This window comes from Sorghum bicolor, chromosome 10, assembly GCF_000003195.3.
Source record: "Sorghum bicolor cultivar BTx623 chromosome 10, Sorghum_bicolor_NCBIv3, whole genome shotgun sequence".
Lineage (NCBI taxonomy): Eukaryota > Viridiplantae > Streptophyta > Magnoliopsida > Poales > Poaceae > Sorghum > Sorghum bicolor.
Window position 1 is genome coordinate 50,881,436 of NC_012879.2, and position 17,458 is coordinate 50,898,893.

Below are 17,458 nucleotides of genomic sequence, written 5' to 3' on the forward strand. Positions count from 1 at the left end.
TAATTTTAGTGATGCTTTGACTCTCTAAGATTCTTGGAATGACTTACAATTTGGGATAGACCTTTCTATTAAAATGGAATCAACCAAATCCAAATTTCTGATTCTCTACCAAAAAAATCCAAATTTCTGATTCTCTAAACACACCTGCTGAGTGCTGACCACTAACTATCGTTCGTGCAAAGCACCTCCGACCTGTCGTCTCCTGCTTTGCTCCGATCCACACAACATGCATGCATGCATGCAGGCCAAGCTAGACACCAATAATGTCCTCTACAGGGAAGAGTCAGAGGCCACTCTGTCGGTCAAGCCGTCGCCGGCGGCGGAGAAGATCCCCTGCCCCGGCGACAGAATCGCCCGCGGGTCGTACTTGCGCTTCAGCGCGGCGAACCTGCTCCACTTGTCGCCGAAATGCCGCCTCCAGCCGTCCCGCGACGCGTGGCTCGGCAGGTACTGCTTGCACCCTATGCGCTCCCGGTGGCAGAACTCCAGGACGGCGGCGTTCTCCCTCTCCAGCTGCTCCACGTCGCCGGCAGCCACCGCGGACCGCAGCAGCCCGACGGCGTAGAACACGTCGTCGTCGGGCGTGGCCGCCGTCATCCTGTCGTCCCACCTGTCCCTGTTCATCGGGTACATGAGGACGAGCCCCACGGGCTTGGTGTCCCTGAGGATGCCCTTGAACACGCCGGCGTCGAAGTCGACGATGCGCGACCTCGGGACGAAGAGGTTCAGCCATGGGTGCGGCACGTCCCAGACGCCGGCCGACCGCAGCTTCTGCTCGTCCCGGCCAACTCGGTCGAGAAACTCCACGTAGGACACGTCTCTCACGAACGCATGCCCCGGGACGAAGCTCAGCTCCTCCAGTAGCCTCTCAAGCTTCGCAGAGGATGATGAAGAGGCAGTATCGTCGTCGCCATGGTAGTACATTGCACCCTCGATGTAGTAGATTGCGGCAGACCCGGTGCCATGGGCGAGGTTGGCAAGCTGGTCGAGCTCTGAGGCTGAGAAGAAGGAAGACGACCTCCGGCGCCCCTCGGTGAGGGTCCGGTTCAGCTGGACTTGGCCCTCGATGTAGTCGAAACCACCGGCAGATCGTTTCGAGATGAGCAGTTCCTGATCACCGGTGAACGACGGAACATCCGAGTAGGCGAGACGGACCCAAAGGACACGTTTGGGAGCGCGTTCAAGCGCGATCCGAGCCCGGGTAATGACCCCAAACTGACCCAAACCACCCAGTGCTGCGAAGAACAGATCCGAGTTCTTGTCCGGCGAACAGCTGACCATGTCGCCCGTGCCTGCAAACACCAACATACGTACATAGCTTAATCGTTAGTTAATTGTCGTATAAATGAATAAATGAATCAACAAAAAAAACACAGATCCATCATCACACATTGTGCATGCACTGGTCAGCTAGCTGTAAGGTTTCTGTATACAATATTGGCCGGCAAGAGACGTGTACCTGTGACGACGTCAAGCTCGTGCACGTTGGAGATCTGAGGGCCGTGCCGGAACGCCTGGCCGCCGATGCCGCCATTGGAGAGTGTGCCGCCGACGGTGATGTGGAGGTAGTCGGTCCAGACGCGGGGCGCGAGGCCGTGCTCGAGCGTAGTGTGGAGGACGTCGATCCACAGCTGCTCGCCGCCGACGTCCACCCACAGCTCGTCGGTAGACACATTAATCCGGCGGCAGCGACGACCAGCATCGTGGTGATCATGGCCGAGCGAGCGCATGTCGACGACGACACCGCCTGGGGCGAGGGCTTGCCCTCGAGCGGAGTGGCCTTGCCCGCGTGGCGCCACTGTGAAGGGCTTTGGCTGGGAGAGTGAGAGCCGGATTAGGGCGGCAATGTCGTTGGGTGAGGTTGGATGGAGTACCCCGTTTGGGATAGCTTCAACAATGTGGCCAAAGTCCATTGATGCCTTGATGGTTGAGTTGCGGTCCGTGCGGATTTTTGAGACAATGTCTAAGGCAAAGATATCATCAGATTCTGGGAAGGCGCCGGCTGCGGCAAGGGTATGTAAATGGCTGGTGGTGGAGAGGAAGCTGGTGACAATGAGAAATGAAGCTAGATACGCCCTTGAAGGCATGTTGTTGCAAAGAGTTGGAACACAAACTGTGTGGCTGGAGTTTGCTAATTGCATTAGAGATCCTTGATGTGTGTGTCATATATAATGTCCATGAAGCCCTACGCATTTATAGTTGAAGAGTAGAGTGTTTGTCTCAGTTAGTTCTCGATTTGAAAATGCATAGGGTTGACATCCTCTAACACAAATTAACAATGCTAAAACTAAAGCTTGGTCAATGCCCCTTGGCCGGTTTGACTCTTGAGGAGACCTCGATGATGATTGGGTCAATACAAAATTATGATATACATTCTTGACTTCTGCGGGCCTTCAACTAATTAATAAGAGGGCACTGAGTTCCAAATGTATTTTATGAAACATGAGACACATATAGAAAATGGATGTGCTTGGATGTTGGAAGAAAATAAGTTTCATGGGATATCATTAAGCATGGTTCATGGTACTAATTATCAACAATTTGATGCTTTCAAATCAGATCTCCTAGTCAACTAGTTTGAAGAGTCTGAATAACACGCTTGATCTTCTTCAGAAGCTCTTAAGCGTCCAAAATGTAAATTTCTTGTAGCATCAACTGGTGTTTTGTATGGGCTAGTAATTTAAGATAGATAAGTGTAAGAAATTCATGGATAAACTTATTCAGGGCCCATAGCTAATCAAGATAAACTATTTCCTCTCTCTAGCCATTCATATTCTAACATAATATAATCATATAATAGATACAAACTTACTTTTTGTCTGTTTGCAATAAACTTTAGTTAGCAATCACTCTTTATATTTCTCCAACCATATTCATAGTTTTCACTTTTCATCGTGCCACCATATGCCATGTGTTTATTTAAAATCTTTGCTTGAGCATGTATATCTTGAGTCTATTTTCCTATATCAACAAAAGTACATTAGAAGCACATATATATAGGTACTTTAAGGTTTAATTTGTAATACACACTATGTCGGCGTCTGGACTCGTGGTCTAGACACAAACAAGTATAAGAATACGTGACTATCTAAGCCTGGATGGTGATGCAAGTGGAACACAGAGAATTTATACTGGTTCGGGCTAAGGGTGCCCTACGTCCAGTGAGATCGGGAGTCTATATTGCCTTGCACCCAAAGGTGCTTGTAGTAGGGGTGTACAAGCGGGTTGCGAGAGAGGGCTAAGTCCCAAGTCTCGGCTTTGTGTGGTGGACAGAGTGCTGCTAGCTACCCTGCGTGAGAACTCACTTGGAGTGTGGTGATCGTGTGTTGTGTGCCTCGACCTCCCTTGGCTGTGAGCCCTGGCTCCCCTTTTATAGTCCCAAGGGGAGGCAGGTATTTACATATGCGACTGGAGATTTCCTCTGTTGAGTGGTGAAGCCACAGTCCCGACCCTGTAGAAACTCGCCCATCCTGTCCTTGTGGCATGGTTGACAGCATGGCTGCTCCTATGGAGGGTTACCGAGCCCTGTTGGAGTCGTGGAGGTTGGATCGGTGACACTGCTGCTCGTCCTGTTAACAGTGGGAGAAGACAGCAAATAGTGATGCTAATTAATGTCCCCCATTCCTCTTTCACTGTGAGGCAGTACACCACAGTAAAAGAGGTAAGGTTGCATAGTGAAAGAGGTAAGGCTGCAGTGACCAGCGTGGTTGGAATAGTCGCCACCACGCCCTGCAACGATATGGGAGTCACTGCGCCTGTCACGTCGCGGGTACAGGCGCCGTGCGTCGGAAGCCTTGCACTGTGAAGGGGGATCGGGCGAAACGGCGTCGGCGCCCGAGCCCTAGAGGGGTCGGGCGAGACGGAACTCGCGTCCGAGGCCCAGGGGGGTCGGGCGAGATGGAACTCGCGTCCGAGGCCCAACGGGGTTGGGCGAGACAGAACTCGCGTTCGAGGCTCAACGGGGTCGGGCGAGCCGTGGTTTGGACCCGAGGCCAAGGAGCCAGACGAGACGGGGCCCGCGCCCTGGTGGTTTGCTTTGTCTTTTGTGATTTTTTATTGCTCTAATTTGGGTATCCCTTTTTATGGTACCCAACAGTAGCCCCCGAGCCTTTGGACGGGTGAAGGCACCCTTTCAAAGGTTCTTTTCCGATGGACTGTTTGATTTTGAGCCTTTTTACTTTCTCCGGAGAGTGCGCGCGAGCGCACCCGCCGGGTTTAGCCCCCGAGCCTTTTGGAGGAATGGTGTTATTCCTTCAAAGGCTTTTACCCCTGAGTGTTGGAGTCGGGAGTATTGAGGGGTAGGTTGTGTTTTCTTTACACGTAGTGCCTATCCCCATTGTGCGAGGAAGCCCTCGAGCCCTTTCCCCGTAAGGGTCGATCAGGTTCTTTCTCGTCTTTGTAATTACGTCCCTCATTTGTCCTTTCGCTCGGAGGATGGGTGGGTTGCGTCGTACTACCCTCGATGGGCGAGTATCGACGTTCCCCGGGAGCTGGAAGCGGGTAAATCCAAGTGGATGTCCGAGTCCCATTCGCTAGGGGTCGGCTAGTGGCCTTATGGGCACATCTCAAAATACCCGAGGGCAGTCACGGTGGATGTCGGAACCGTTCGCTAGGTTCCGAGGGCTCGGCGCCTCCCTCGATGGGATCCCACTCACGTGACATCCGCATGGGTCTCGGATACGACTGGCAAAGATGCGCTGACCCCTGTGGGGCTCGGACCTTGGGCTCTATTGTGCTCATCTTCAGTCATCCCTCGCTCAGTCATCCTGAGGCGACTGTTCGAACCTGCTTTGCAGGTCAGTCTTCGCGACATCTGGAACGTAGGTGGCCGTGGCCTAGGGATTTTTGCCTTAAAGGGCTTTCGGTTTTGGTTATAGTACTGGTGCCGGGCGAGACGACATATGTGCCTGACGAAAACCGCCTTGCAATTTTTTGCTCGGGGTCTATAGGGGGTCGGGCGAGACGGAGTCTTCGCCCGACGGAGACCACCCTGCGACTTTGGTTAGCAGGGGGTCGAGCGTCACTTGCCCTGGAAGGAACCGCCCTGACATATCTTTTCAGGGCGCTCCTTCTGAGGCGCGGCGCATGGGGAGTTGAAACGGCCGTGCCGTTGTGCCCTGACCAGACGCGACGTTTCACCTGCGAAATTAATGCGCGCGTGCGGCGGGCTTGAGAATCGGAGGGAGTGGGCGCTTCAAATTTTTTCACCTGGTGAGGGAGCGGGCGATGGTTGCTCTTTTTCCCCCTTGGTCTTCTGCGCGGACGGCGTGGCCGCGGCGCGCTCCTTATAAAAGCAGTCGCGGGGGGTTGGTTTCTTTCCTCCTGCTCTCGAGCAAACAAGCCCTTGCCTCCTGTTCTCCCTTTTGCTGTCGTCATCTCCACTCCGCCCCCAAGAGGCCCACTGTTCTCGCAGCCATGGCCTGCGATGATGTGTGGCCTCCTAGCAATGTGACCAGGTCCGCGCTAGACGCCCGTGTGAAGGTCGGGATCCTCCGTCACCTCACGGATGCCGAGCTGCCGGAGTGGATCGTTCCCTCGGCGAACGACAGGGAGCCAAACCCACCTCCGGGTTATGTGGTTTGCTTCCTGTCGTTCCTAGACCGGGGGTTTGGAACTCCGGCCGATCGCCTGATCCGGGCGATTCTTCATTACTACGAGGTAGAGCTGCACAACCTCAACCCCAACTCAGTGATGTAGGCAGCCGTATTCACCATGGTGTGCGAGCGGTTCCTGGGGGTTCCTCCCCATTGGAACCTTTGGCTTCACCTTTTTAAGGCGGATATGGCCGCCCGCTATGAGGGAGGGGAGAAATTTCCCTTACGGGTCGGCGGTTGCACGCTGTAGTTCCGCCAGCAGCGATCTAACCAGTATATCTGGAGCGCGATGCCTTCGTCGAACCGGGGGTGGCAGAGCGGGTGGTTCTACCTCTGGAACGACGGCGGGCTGCTCCCGGGGTACACCGGGAAGATGGTGAAAGAGTGCCCCCAAAAGTGGGTGTGGGGCACCCCTGCGGAGGAGCAGAAGAGGCTCGCCCCGCTTCTTGCAGGGCTCGAGAAGCTGCGTGGCGCCAGAGTCACCGCGGCCACGGTGGCGACGACGTTCCACAAGAGGAGCTTGCTCCCGCTGGCGCAGCGGCGGGCGTTCATGTTTGAGATGACCCGGGATGTCCCCTGGGTCGGGACGAGGATGCTGGCCGAGCCGGTGTCGGCGTCCGACATAGCCGCCCGGGTCTCGAAGACCACGCACTCGGACCTGAAGAACTCCCGGGTGGTGGCGATGCACCCTGAAAAGGGCTACATTTCTCTGGTAAGACGCTATTTTCGTTTTGATTTCTTGCGCTTGTTTCCTTTTTTCTTTCTGCCTCAATCCCTTTTTCTGCTCGTCTTACAGGGGATGGGGATCGTCAAGGATTCCCTGCCCCCTGTTCCCGAGGACAAGGCGACCCGGGCCAAGAATCGGGCCCGGAACGAGGAACAGAAGAAGGCCAAGGAGGCATAGAAAGCGAAGGCTGCGAGGAAAGCGCAGCGTCGTGAGATCTCCGTCAAGAACCACCGCGAGGCCGAGAAGGCGGGAGTCCCTCCGCCCGATTCTCCTCAGACCTCGGTTTCGGAGATAGAGGGTGGGGGAGACAACGTGCACTGGCTCGATGAGCTGTTGGCGGAGGAGGACGACGTGATCCCCCCTGTCGGTGGGGGGATCGAGATTTCGGAGGGGTCGAGGGCCCGAGGGGGGTCGGAGGCCCCCGAGGGGTCCCAAGCACCGGGGGGTGGTCAGGCCGCCCCCCACATAATCGCGGATGATGAAGAGGATGGCGCCCCATGGGAGGGCTCTGTCCCCTCAGGCCCCCAGGAGGGGGAAAGGATGCCGGGGGGCGGATCCGGCGCGCCCCCACAGCCGGAGGTGCCGGAGGGCTCGATCGAGCCCCGCCCAGTGTCTGGGGCGGAGGGAGGAAGTTCGGCCGAGGTGCCGCGGGCGAAGACCACCGTTGAAGTCCCTACGCCAACCGCTGGGGAGACTGGGCATCGAACGGCTCCTGGCGCTCCGGGAGGCTCCCAGGGAGCTCCGGGCTCCCAGAAGAAGGCTGTCCCCCGAGCCAGGTGTGTTTAGGTTTTCTGATTCTTCTTTGGATTTTTTTGTTTTTCTCTTTCTTCTGACTTGTGTCATCCCTTCAGCCGGAAGCACAAAGCGGCTCCAGTGGCACTGGCCCCCCTGAAGGCCGTGAAGAGGGGGCGCAGTCGACCCCTGGGTCGGCGAGGCCCAAATCACCGCTCCCCTGAGCCGCGAAGAGGGGGAGCCCCATCGGGAAGGAGAGGGGCAGGAGATGGAGACGTCGAGGCCTCAAGGGCCGGAGGAGACGGTCTTCGCCCTTGAGGCTATTCGTCCCCCGGGGGATGCCGATCTGGGGGATGTGGCTCGGCCCGCGCAGATTGAGGAGGGCCGGGGCATCGTGGCGTCTAATGTGGCGCCCCTCGAGGGTCCCCACAGGAAGGGCCCTGCCCGACCTGAGGCTCCCGCGGCGGGAGGAGAAGGCGACGCCGCATGGAGCAAGAGCCCCGTGTTCTGGCCCGACCTTGACGACACAGAGGGAGGGGCCAAATTTGTTCTGAATGATCCGTCGGAGGTTTACCACTGGCAGGGTCTAGACGCGTGCGGGAATGCAGTGTCGAGGCCATCAACCGAGCTTCTGAGCTCGTGAGCCGAGACATGTACAAACTGGCCCAGGTAAGGCTTCCTTCCATGTCGTGAGGTGTTTTTTGTTCTATATTGTAGTGCTGACTCCCTGTGTAATTTCTGATTTTGCAGGCGCTCAAGGCTATGTCCCTAGAGAAATCGGTTTTCCTCCACAGGGAAAGAGACGCCTGGGCGACCTGTGAGAATGAGAAAGCTGCTAGGGAGGCGGCTGAGGGGGAACTCGCGAAGGAATGCGAGATTTCTGCCGAGCTTCGGCAGAAATGCACGGCCCTCGCGACTGAGGCTCGGGAGGCCCGGGAAAAGGTCGCTCCTATGGAAAAGAGGGTTAGCCACCTAACCCAGGAGTCCTAAGAGCAGAGGGCGGCGGCTGAGGGGTACAAGGGCGAGGTTGCTCGGCTTGAGGCTCTGCTCACCGAAAAAGACCTTGCCCTGAACCAAATTCAGGCTGACCTTTCTGCTGCTCAGAGCGAGGTGGTTCGTTGGCACCGGAGCTCGGCGGAGAACGAGAAGCGAGCCGAGGGTAAGAGCTGCGTCTTTTACCTTGGCTCTTTTTATACTTGGGTTGACTTCCCTGATCTTTCTGTTCTTTTTCGTTCCGCTTTTCAACAGAGTCGGAGAGGAAGATGGCCATGGCAGCCTCTGCCGCCGAGGCCTTGTAGAGGTCCCTTGATGCCGAGGTCTCGAACCGCTCGGCTCTGGAAACCGTGGTGGCTTCGGTGTGTGAGGGGCTCGGGGTGTCGGTAGGCGAGCCGGGGTCGTTGCTGCGGAGTCGGGTTGAAGCCCTCTACTCCCGGGCCGGGGAACGGCTGAGGGAGGCGCTCCACGTCGGGGTGAAGAAAGTCCTGACGGTGGTGAGCTCTCACTACGTCGGCATTGATTTGCCGGCGGTCTGTGAGGGCTATGTCCTTCCTGAAGATTAGGTGGAGGCCCAGGAGGAGTTGCAGAGACTTGAAAACACCGTGGACGCCCCGGGAGATGCCCTGGCTACGTTCTTCGATGCCAAGGTGGAGCTTCCCCCCCTCGGCGCGCAGGGGCCTGCGCAGGCAGGGCAACAAGGCCCTTTAAGTTAGATTTCTCTTTTTTTTATAAAAGTCAAAGGCCAGTGGGCCTTGTATTGTGTATACAAAAACATGAATGTTTATATGATTGCTCCTCTTAAGATTTCCTTTATATTTCTTGTTATCTCTCTTTTCTTATGCCGACCCGACCTCGGCAGCGTGGGGTCGGTCTGCGCTAGGCAGAGTGCCCGAGCTCAAGTCCTTTTCCTTTTCCTTAGTAATTTTTAGAAGTCCAAGTCCGCCCCCCGATCCTAGGGGGAGTGAGTAGAGGTCGTCCTTGCCCGTGGGCTCATGCCTTAAGGCTTAGGGGATGGACCTGTGGTTTCTTAAATCCTTTTAGGAAACGGAAGAAAGACCCTGGGTCGGGATACTTTGACTTGTGCGAAAAAAGGATTAAAAATTTGGAGTTTGCCGCAGAGGGTTCCCCCCGTGTAGCCCCCGAGGGAGGCTCGGACTCTGCAAGGCAGGTCCGAGGCTCACTCTCTAAAAAGGAACGACCATATAATTTAAACTTTCATTTATTCTTTCATGGTGATGAATCAAATGGATATTTTTGCAAAATTCTAAGGGTAGAAGCGACGTAGCTGTTCTATGTTCCATGCGTTCTTGAAGACCTCCCCTGCCTCGTTGGCGAGCTTGTAAGTGCCGGGTCGGAGGACATCGGCGATGACGAAAGGTCCTTCCGAGGGGGGCGTGAACTTGTGACGACCCTTGTTGCTCTGCCTGAGCCTAGCACCAAGTCGCCGACTTGAAAGGCTCGGCCTCGGATTCATCGCGCGTGGTATCAGCGGAGGGCCTGCTGGTACTTAGCGGAGTGTAGAAGGGCTACGTCTCTTGCTTCATCTAGCTGGTCCAGTGCGTCTTCTTGGAATGTCTTGCAGCTGTTTTCGTCGTAGGCTTGTACCCTTGGAGACCCATACTCTAGATCCGTGGGGAGGATGGCTTCCGACCCATAGACCATGAAGAACGGGGTGAAGCCTGTGGCTCGGCTTCGAGAAGTCCTTAGACTCCAGATCACGGCCGGAAGCTCTTTGAGCCACCTTTTTCCGAACTTGTCCAAACGGTTGAAGATCCTAGGTTTCAAACCTTGGAGGATCATGCCATTGGCACGTTCCACCTGACCGTTGGTCTTTGGGTGAGCAACCGCTGCCCAGTCCACACGTATGTGGTGCCTGTCGCAGAACTCCAAGAATTTCCGCCCGATGAACTGTGTGCCGTTATCAGTGATTATGGAGTTGGGCACTCCAAATCGGTGGATGATATCGGTGAAAAATAGCACTGCTTGTTCGGCCTTCATCCTAGTGATGGGTCAGACCTCGATTCACTTGGAGAACTTGTCGATCGCGACAAGCAAGTGGGTGAAGCCCCCGGGCGCCTTTTGTAGAGGCCCGACGAGGTCGAGGCCCCAGACAGCAAAGGGCTAGGTGATGAGGATCGTCTGCAGAGCCTGAGCGGGGAGATGGATCTGCCGAGCGTAAAACTAGCATCCTTCACAGGTCCGCACGATCTCCGCGGCGTCAGCCATGGCGGTGGGCCAGTAGAAGCCTTATCGGAAGGCATTTCCTACTAGCGTTCGAGGCGCGGCGTGGTGGCCACAAGCCCCCGAGTGTATGTCCTCCAGGAGCTTGATTCCCTCCTGACGTGGGATGCAGCGCATGAGGATGCCCGAAGGGCTACGCTTGTACATCTCTCCGTCGAGAAGGACGAAAGTCTTAGCGCGACGAGCCACACGCCTTGCCTCAGCCTGGTCTGAGGGCAAAGTGTCGTCGACGAGGCGTTGCAGCAAGGGGTAGCGCCAGTCTGGCGAGTCGTCAGGTGCAGGGGGCTCAGACACGATGTCCATGGCCTCCTGCTCCTGAATCGTGGAGAGCTCGGGGTCGGGGCCTGAGTCACCTGGTGGTTGATCCGAGCCCCCGTCGTCTTTGTAGTCGACAGAAGACTTGTAGAGGTCGCTGATGAAAACATCCGGGGGGACCATGGCCCGCTCGGATGCCATCTTGGCGAGCACGTCGGCGGCCTCATTGTATTTTCTTAACACGTGGTTAAGCTCGAGGTCGTCGAACTTTTCCTCCGGGCGTCGGACTGCTTTGCAGTACGCGTCTATCTTGGGGTTGTGACAGCTAGACTCTTTCATGACTTGGTCGATGATGAGTCTAGAGTCGCCTCGGACGTCAAGCCGTTTGATCCCAAGCTCGATCGCGATATAGAGACCATTGACAAGGGCCTTGTACTCCGTCGCGTTGTTTGAGGCGGGGAGGTGGAGTCGGATCGCATATCGCATCCTTACCCCGAGGGGTGAGATGAAGATGAGGCCAACGCCGGCCCTGGTTTTCATCAAGGACCCGTCGAAGTACAAGGTCCAGCATTCGTGCTGGATCTGAGGTGGAGGGAATTGGGTCCCTGTCCACTCAGCCACAAAATCCGCTAGGACTTGGGATTTTATAGCTTTCCGAGGCTCATGGGTGATCCTGTCACCCATAAGCTCTATAGCCCACTTGGCAATTCTGCCATTAGCCTCACGGTTCTGAATCACTTCCCCCAGAGGAAAGGATGACACTACCGAGACCGGATGGGACTCAAAGTAATGGCGGAGCTTGCGTCGGGCCAAGACTACTGCGTAGAGTAGTTTTTGGATTTGAGGGTATCGGGTCTTTGTGTCGGATAGCACTTCACTGATGAAGTACACCGGTCTTTGGACCGGCAGGGTGTGCCCTTCTTCCTTCCTTTCGACCACGATAGCTGCGCTGGCCACCTGATCGGTGGCTGCGACATAGAGGAGCAATGGTTCCCCCTCGGCGGGGGGTACCAGAATGGGAGGATTGGTGAGCAGAGCTTTGAGCTTGTCAAGGGCTTCCTGGGCCTCGGGGGTCCAGGAAAAGTGCTCGGATTTTCTAAGCAACCTATACAGAGGTAGTCCTTTCTCCCCGAGGCGAGAGATGAAGCGACTAAGGGAAGCTAGGCATCCCATGACTCTCTATACTCCCTTTAGGTTACGAATTGGTCCCATGTTTGCGATGGCCGAGACCTTTTCAGGATTGGCCTCGATCCCTCGCTCAGACACAACGAAACCGAGGATCATGCCTCGGGGGACCCCAAAAACACATTTTTCGGGGTTGAGTTTGATCCCTTTTGCCCTGAGGCATCGGAATGTTTCTTCCAGGTCGGCCACCAGGCCGCTTGCCTTCCTGGATTTGACAACGATGTCGTCTACGTAAGCCTCTACCGTTTTGCCTATAAGGTCCCCAAAGACCTGGAGCATACACCGCTGGTATGTAGCCCCTGCGTTCTTAAGTCCGAAAATCTAAAAAAATAAAGTCTTTGGTGAGGTTTGTAAAAAAACATGGGATTAAGTTTTCTAGGTGAGCCTGCTGGGAGTTAGGATCCACAGTTTCTTGACGTAGCTTGGTTCAATATAAAATGTGGGAACCAAACCATATTTTGGAAAGATATGTGCTTAGAATCATATAGGATTCAAAAGTTCAATATCCTTTTTTGTATAATATTGTTTAGAGAAAGCATGTAACAGTACAAAAGTTTTGGGTTCGGTTCCTTACATGTCTCTTCTGGAGAGCATAAATCGGAAACCAACACAAAGACAAGCATATTATTGTTGTATAAGGGTGGCTAATGTTAATAATAACGAAGGTTTAGACAAGTTCTTTTGGAGTTTACAAAATAATGGTTGTTTTTCTATGAACTCAATGTAAAATTTTCTTGTCAATAATGGAGTTAATTTCTCATTGAAGTACTTAAAAGGGGGATTATTCTAACTATTATTCACTACGTGGTCAGAACTGGAATGACGACAGAAACAAATATTCTACTATTGACAGGGCTCGACTATTTGCAACTCTATTTTGTCTTAAAAAAATGACTATGTGCTGAACTCTATTTCCGTCCTGCTCCTGAGCCCAGTGCTTCTTCTTCAAGTGCCGCTCGTAGAGCTCCTCTATCAGGGGCCAATGCTGTCCCTCTAGGATCTTCAGCGCCGGAAGCGCAAGGCTCGAAGTTCGCCGCCGATATCCTTTCTGGGGCTAACGCTGTTCCATTGGGTGGCGCTCCTCCGACGAGGCGGCGGTCCAGACAATGCTCTTGGTGCCTCGCGCTTTCCCATTGGCGCGCGTCCTGTCGTCAACAAATCCGCTGTCGGGAGTGCCTGGTTTTAGGGCATGTTGCTGTTAATTGTCCTAAATTCAAACAGCCCGGGGGACAAAGGCCACCCTTAATGGCCAATAAGGACGCAGATGTAGTTGGAGGTCAACGATGGAGGCGTCATAATGACTTGAGCCAGCCAACGGCCAACCACCCAAATGTCTGTGGTCCCTCCGTGGATGGCTCTAGGCCCGATACTTTGGCTCAGAACGCTGCTGGTGAACAATTGTGGCCCAGTTGCGGCCCACGGGCCACGACACATTTGGAACGCGGAAAGGAGCCCCTCTTTAATGCTGCAGATCCTTCGAGGTTGTCTTTGTTCCCTCCAGACTCTCCGTCTTCCACCGCTCCAAGCTCCACTGTTCCTCTGCCTCAAGAAAACCCCAGCTCCCCAAGCACCCACCGTTGCCAAAATTGACCTCAACGTTGCTACTCAAGAAGGTGCTCACATGGCTTTCCAGCGCGCGGACCCGGCTCCCTTCCTCCCCGGCTACCTCGAAGTGCAAGATATCCCTGGAAGGAAGTTCATGTCAAGAGTGGTGGCGCCGGCTAGGCCAATGGCGAGGAATGAAAACCTGGCCATCGTCACCATCGATCCTCTCCCCGGTAATGTCATGCACTTTGTCGCGGTTAGGGTGGTTATCAGGGACTTCCTTAGGGGGGAAATGGGGATTCCTTTCTCAGAGATTCAGCCGACCAGCCTCGGGCAGGCCATGGTCAGGCTTCGTGATGGCCATGCCAGAGACGCCCTTATTCAAGATAGTCCCCATGTCTTTGACAATATTCTGGTTTCGTTTGTCAAACATGATAGAGGCAGAAATTGGAGGGCCGCTGAATTCAATCATGAGTGTTGGCTGTTACTTTTGGATTTTCCTAGAGATTACCTATCTGAGAGGCACATTCAGCAAGCAGTTGCAAAGTTTGCTAAGGTGTTACTGTTTCAGTTGGTAGATGGGGTTGAGGCTTCATTGCTGATTAGGGCCAGAGTCAGAGACATCAGTCAGGTGCCGCAGTTCGTTGTGTTCGAGGACCCGGATACAGTCGGTGGGGAAAGTTTCACAATTCAGTGCGAGCTGCTCAGGCACAAGGATCCTGCCGAAGTTCCCCTCCCTCAAGATCCAGTACCTGAAGATAATATCTTGGAGCACCTAATGCTGTTCGATTTCTTTGGACTGGGGCAGCCAGTTTTGGGACAGAATGCTAATGCAGAAGGTGATTGGGACCCTTGGCCAGAGCAAGACCATGATGTTAATCAGCATCTCCAAGACAACCTAGACAATGAAGGGGTAGTTGATGAAGTGCCTGCACATGACATAGAACCTGCTATGGAAGCCCTGGTAAACCCAAACTTGGCAGCTGCAGCTAAGGATGCCCAAGAAGTGCCAGCTATCATTGGTAATGAGGACATACAGGGAGTTCAGGCACAAATTGCAGTGGCAGACCTGAATCAACCACCTGTTAACCTGGATCTCAACCCAGTCATCATCAACCCCTTCCCAAATGATCCTAGGGGTTTTGGAGAGCAGGCCACTCACCTGATTCAGGAAATGGGTGAGGTCTTTCAACTTAATCCCCTTATTGACCTAGAAGAGTATGAACAAGTCCAATTGGTTGACCTGAACTTAAACCTGAATCAGAATCAGCAAGATGAACAGCATAACTCCCCCCGGAACTTCCTGGTGGAGGAATTCTCCTCAGAGCAGCTCTTGGGGACTGATGATATCAATAATAAAATGATGTATGACTGCATGGCCTCGGGGCACAATCAGCAAGACAATCAGCATGACTGTTCTCGGAACTTTCTGGTGGAGGAATTCTCTCCTGAGCAGCTCTTGGGGACTGATGATATCAATGATGAAATGATATATGACTGCATGGCCTTGGGGAAAAGGGTTCAGCATGAAGGAGGGAACAATCAGCCAGACTACTACCCCCAGCCCTCAGTTCAAATGCAGATAAATGGGCCCGCTGGTGGTGAGGGGCAACAGGTCCATGTAATGCTAAAAGAGGCCCAGGATTCTGTCACACCCTGGCATTTAAAATAAGACCAGAGTCGTCATATGTGTGCCCAGGAAGTCCACACATACAACAAAAGACTAGAAATATCAGAAACAATGTTATATATAGCGGAAAACATATTTCTAATATACAAACATCAGAGTACGCGGAAACAGTAGCTAGAACTTCTTAGGCTCCATTCTTCTCAGGGACGGTTGAGTGGGGGCTTCGTACGCCAAGCACTTCTGATAAGCTTCTAGAAAACTCCATAGCATCTTTATCCTTCTTCTGAGCAGTACTTTACTACACACTGGGGTGTGCGGGAAATAGCAAGGGTGAGTTCATGTCGAACTCAACAAGTACAGGTGGAAAGTATATGACATGCAAGGCTCAATCAATGGAAGAGCTGACACTGTTTAACTGCAAGTGAGCTTTTAAGTTGGTACACTTTTATTACAATTCTTTTATTAAACAACCTATTACTAGTGGTGAGTAGAATATCCCAACCCTTAATTAGATGGAAGTAGATTAACCATTTTATTAATCATCATCATCATTATTATTACCGAGGTAGCAACCTCAGATAGTAACTCGGGGTAGCAACCCCATTAAGGTCATGGGATAGCAATCCCAATTAAGAACACAGGATAGCAATCCTGCCAACACGGAATAGCCATTCCGCCAAAGCACGAGGTAGCAACCTCAACCAAGTTTCGCCTCCAAGTTCCATGTGATTCCAATTTGCTCATCAAGTGAGGGTCTGGGCCGCTCGTGACCGTGAGCACGGCTGATATATCAGTTTTACACTCTGCAGAGGTGTGCACATTCACTCCAAGTCGTGATTCCCATTTGCCCGGGGTCGCGACTCCCCAAAACACTGCCGAGGTGAGCAGGCAGGGTCTCACTACGAGACCTTTCACAGGGTCCAACTAATAGGATGCCACTCGCAAGTTTTCGCCGGGGCGCTCGACAGTCGATACCCATAGCCATGGCGTACCGATCAACCGACAACTTAATATTCATTACCCAAGTTACTTCCTCACACCTACCCGGAAAGTAACACCCTACTAGTGGAGGTCCTGCTAATTAGTCAAGCCAGAGCCATATAGCTTGGAGCTGTATGTCCCAGGGGGCCGCTCCCTGACTAAGTCCTTACGGAGAGCAGAGACGGGTACGCCCGACAACCGGACCACCAACAGTACCCGCTCCCCCTGTCCTCAACCAAACCACGATGCTCGCAAGCACCGCAACATCTCCATCACCGAAGTGACCATTGTTCATCATTTAAACATTTATCATCATTGAAGAATTTATTAAGCAAGATCATTATTTTTATTATTATATAGATTAGATGAGTAGAGCAACTAAGCATATCTACTGTTCACTATACTACCCATGTATAAAACCCAGGAGTACAAGGAATATAGTAGAAGACTAGTCAGGTCCTTATGGTTTGCAGTATTAAGACACATGCAATGGAAAGTAAATGTATTTAAAGTTCATATGTACAATATGATCAAAGGGTGCCTGCACTTGCCTTAATTCTCAGTGTATATCTGCTCAGAATTCTTTAGCTTCTTTCCTTCTGCTTCGACTGTCGGTCCTCAGCTCCTAGTCTTCACTGTTGACGAACCACACTTCTTCTACGCGTAGCAACCAAGCAACACAAATAGACAAACAAACAAACAACAATCACGACTAAGAACAAGCATCAATCAAAAGTAAAGCTTTGAAAAGAAGAGCGCACTAAACGACACGGCTTGTGGCTACGATCGTGACAACCCAAGAACGGTTGAGAACGGAGCTATCGTTAAACAGACAGACTTTCGAGGTTCGAAGTGTAACGAAGAAGACCAACTATTCGCTTGATCTATTTTATTTGATGAAGAGAGGTGATAGACTTTTTAGAGAAACAACTCAAAAAGTGGAATTAAACAAATTATAATTATAAAAAGATGAAGTATAGTTCTAGTCATACTCTATTTATAAATAATTATAGAAATTATTTAAACTATTTTAGCATTCATAGCTTAGAGAATATAAAACGAGTGATAGCAACTTAATTAGAATCACTATTTATTTTCAAAGTTAAACGGAGCAAGTCATAACTAACAAGGCATTTATGTTGATATTATATAATTAATATGATTTATGAAAGATCGGAGATAAACCTAAACTACTTCAAATTCAAAAAGACATTGAATAACTACTAATTAAATTCATTTAAAACAACTTTATATGATCATATTTGAACAAGGCAAATTAATAATTGATAAATACACATTTAAGTTGACAAGTAATTATAAAAAGGTCAATATTTTCATATGTTACTTTTATTTAGAAACAAATATGTGCAATCATTAATCAAATTATGTTGAATTATAAAAACCAGAGTTAAACTTTAGTTATATTTTAATTGTAGATGATTATATATCATTTAAGCCATTTACGTCTTTGTAATTTTAGAAACATAAAGCAAGTGAGAGCAACTAATCAAATCCTAACATGCTTCCATTTATACTAAACAAGTTATAATTAATAAAGAATCATTTAAGTTG

At 52.0% G+C, this 17,458-nt stretch overlaps 3 protein-coding genes across 3 annotated transcripts; 1 reads left to right on the plus strand and 2 right to left on the minus strand.

Moving 5' to 3' along the window:
- On the minus strand, nucleotides 170–2,087 carry LOC8079302 (cytokinin dehydrogenase 10). The gene is made up of 2 exons (XM_002438558.2): nucleotides 1,460–2,087; nucleotides 170–1,292 (listed from the first exon to the last, which is right to left on the minus strand). The coding sequence occupies exons 1-2, from the start codon at nucleotides 2,085–2,087 to the stop codon at nucleotides 271–273; spliced, it is 1,650 nt and encodes a 549-aa protein (XP_002438603.1). The 3' UTR covers nucleotides 170–270.
- LOC110431171 lies at nucleotides 7,705–8,351 on the plus strand. The gene is made up of 4 exons (XM_021449887.1): nucleotides 7,705–7,722; nucleotides 7,804–8,016; nucleotides 8,137–8,212; nucleotides 8,302–8,351. The coding sequence occupies exons 1-4, from the start codon at nucleotides 7,705–7,707 to the stop codon at nucleotides 8,349–8,351; spliced, it is 357 nt and encodes a 118-aa protein (XP_021305562.1).
- On the minus strand, nucleotides 10,297–10,728 carry LOC110431172. Its single transcript, XM_021449888.1, has one exon. The coding sequence runs from the start codon at nucleotides 10,726–10,728 to the stop codon at nucleotides 10,297–10,299; it is 432 nt and encodes a 143-aa protein (XP_021305563.1).

Excerpts from the sequence above, each read along its gene's own strand:
- LOC110431172 (XM_021449888.1), bottom strand. The coding sequence starts at position 10,728 with ATGGTCCCCCCGGATGTTTTCATCAGCGACCTCTACAAGTCTTCTGTC.
- LOC110431171 (XM_021449887.1), top strand. Across the intron at positions 8,017-8,136 it reads TCGCTCCTATGGAAAAGAGG|GCTGACCTTTCTGCTGCTCA; the intron begins GTTAGCCACCTA and ends AACCAAATTCAG. Across the intron at positions 8,213-8,301 it reads GAACGAGAAGCGAGCCGAGG|AGTCGGAGAGGAAGATGGCC; the intron begins GTAAGAGCTGCG and ends GCTTTTCAACAG.
- LOC8079302 (XM_002438558.2), bottom strand. The coding sequence starts at position 2,087 with ATGCCTTCAAGGGCGTATCTAGCTTCATTTCTCATTGTCACCAGCTTC. Across the intron at positions 1,293-1,459 it reads CGAGCTTGACGTCGTCACAG|GCACGGGCGACATGGTCAGC; the intron begins GTACACGTCTCT and ends TGGTGTTTGCAG.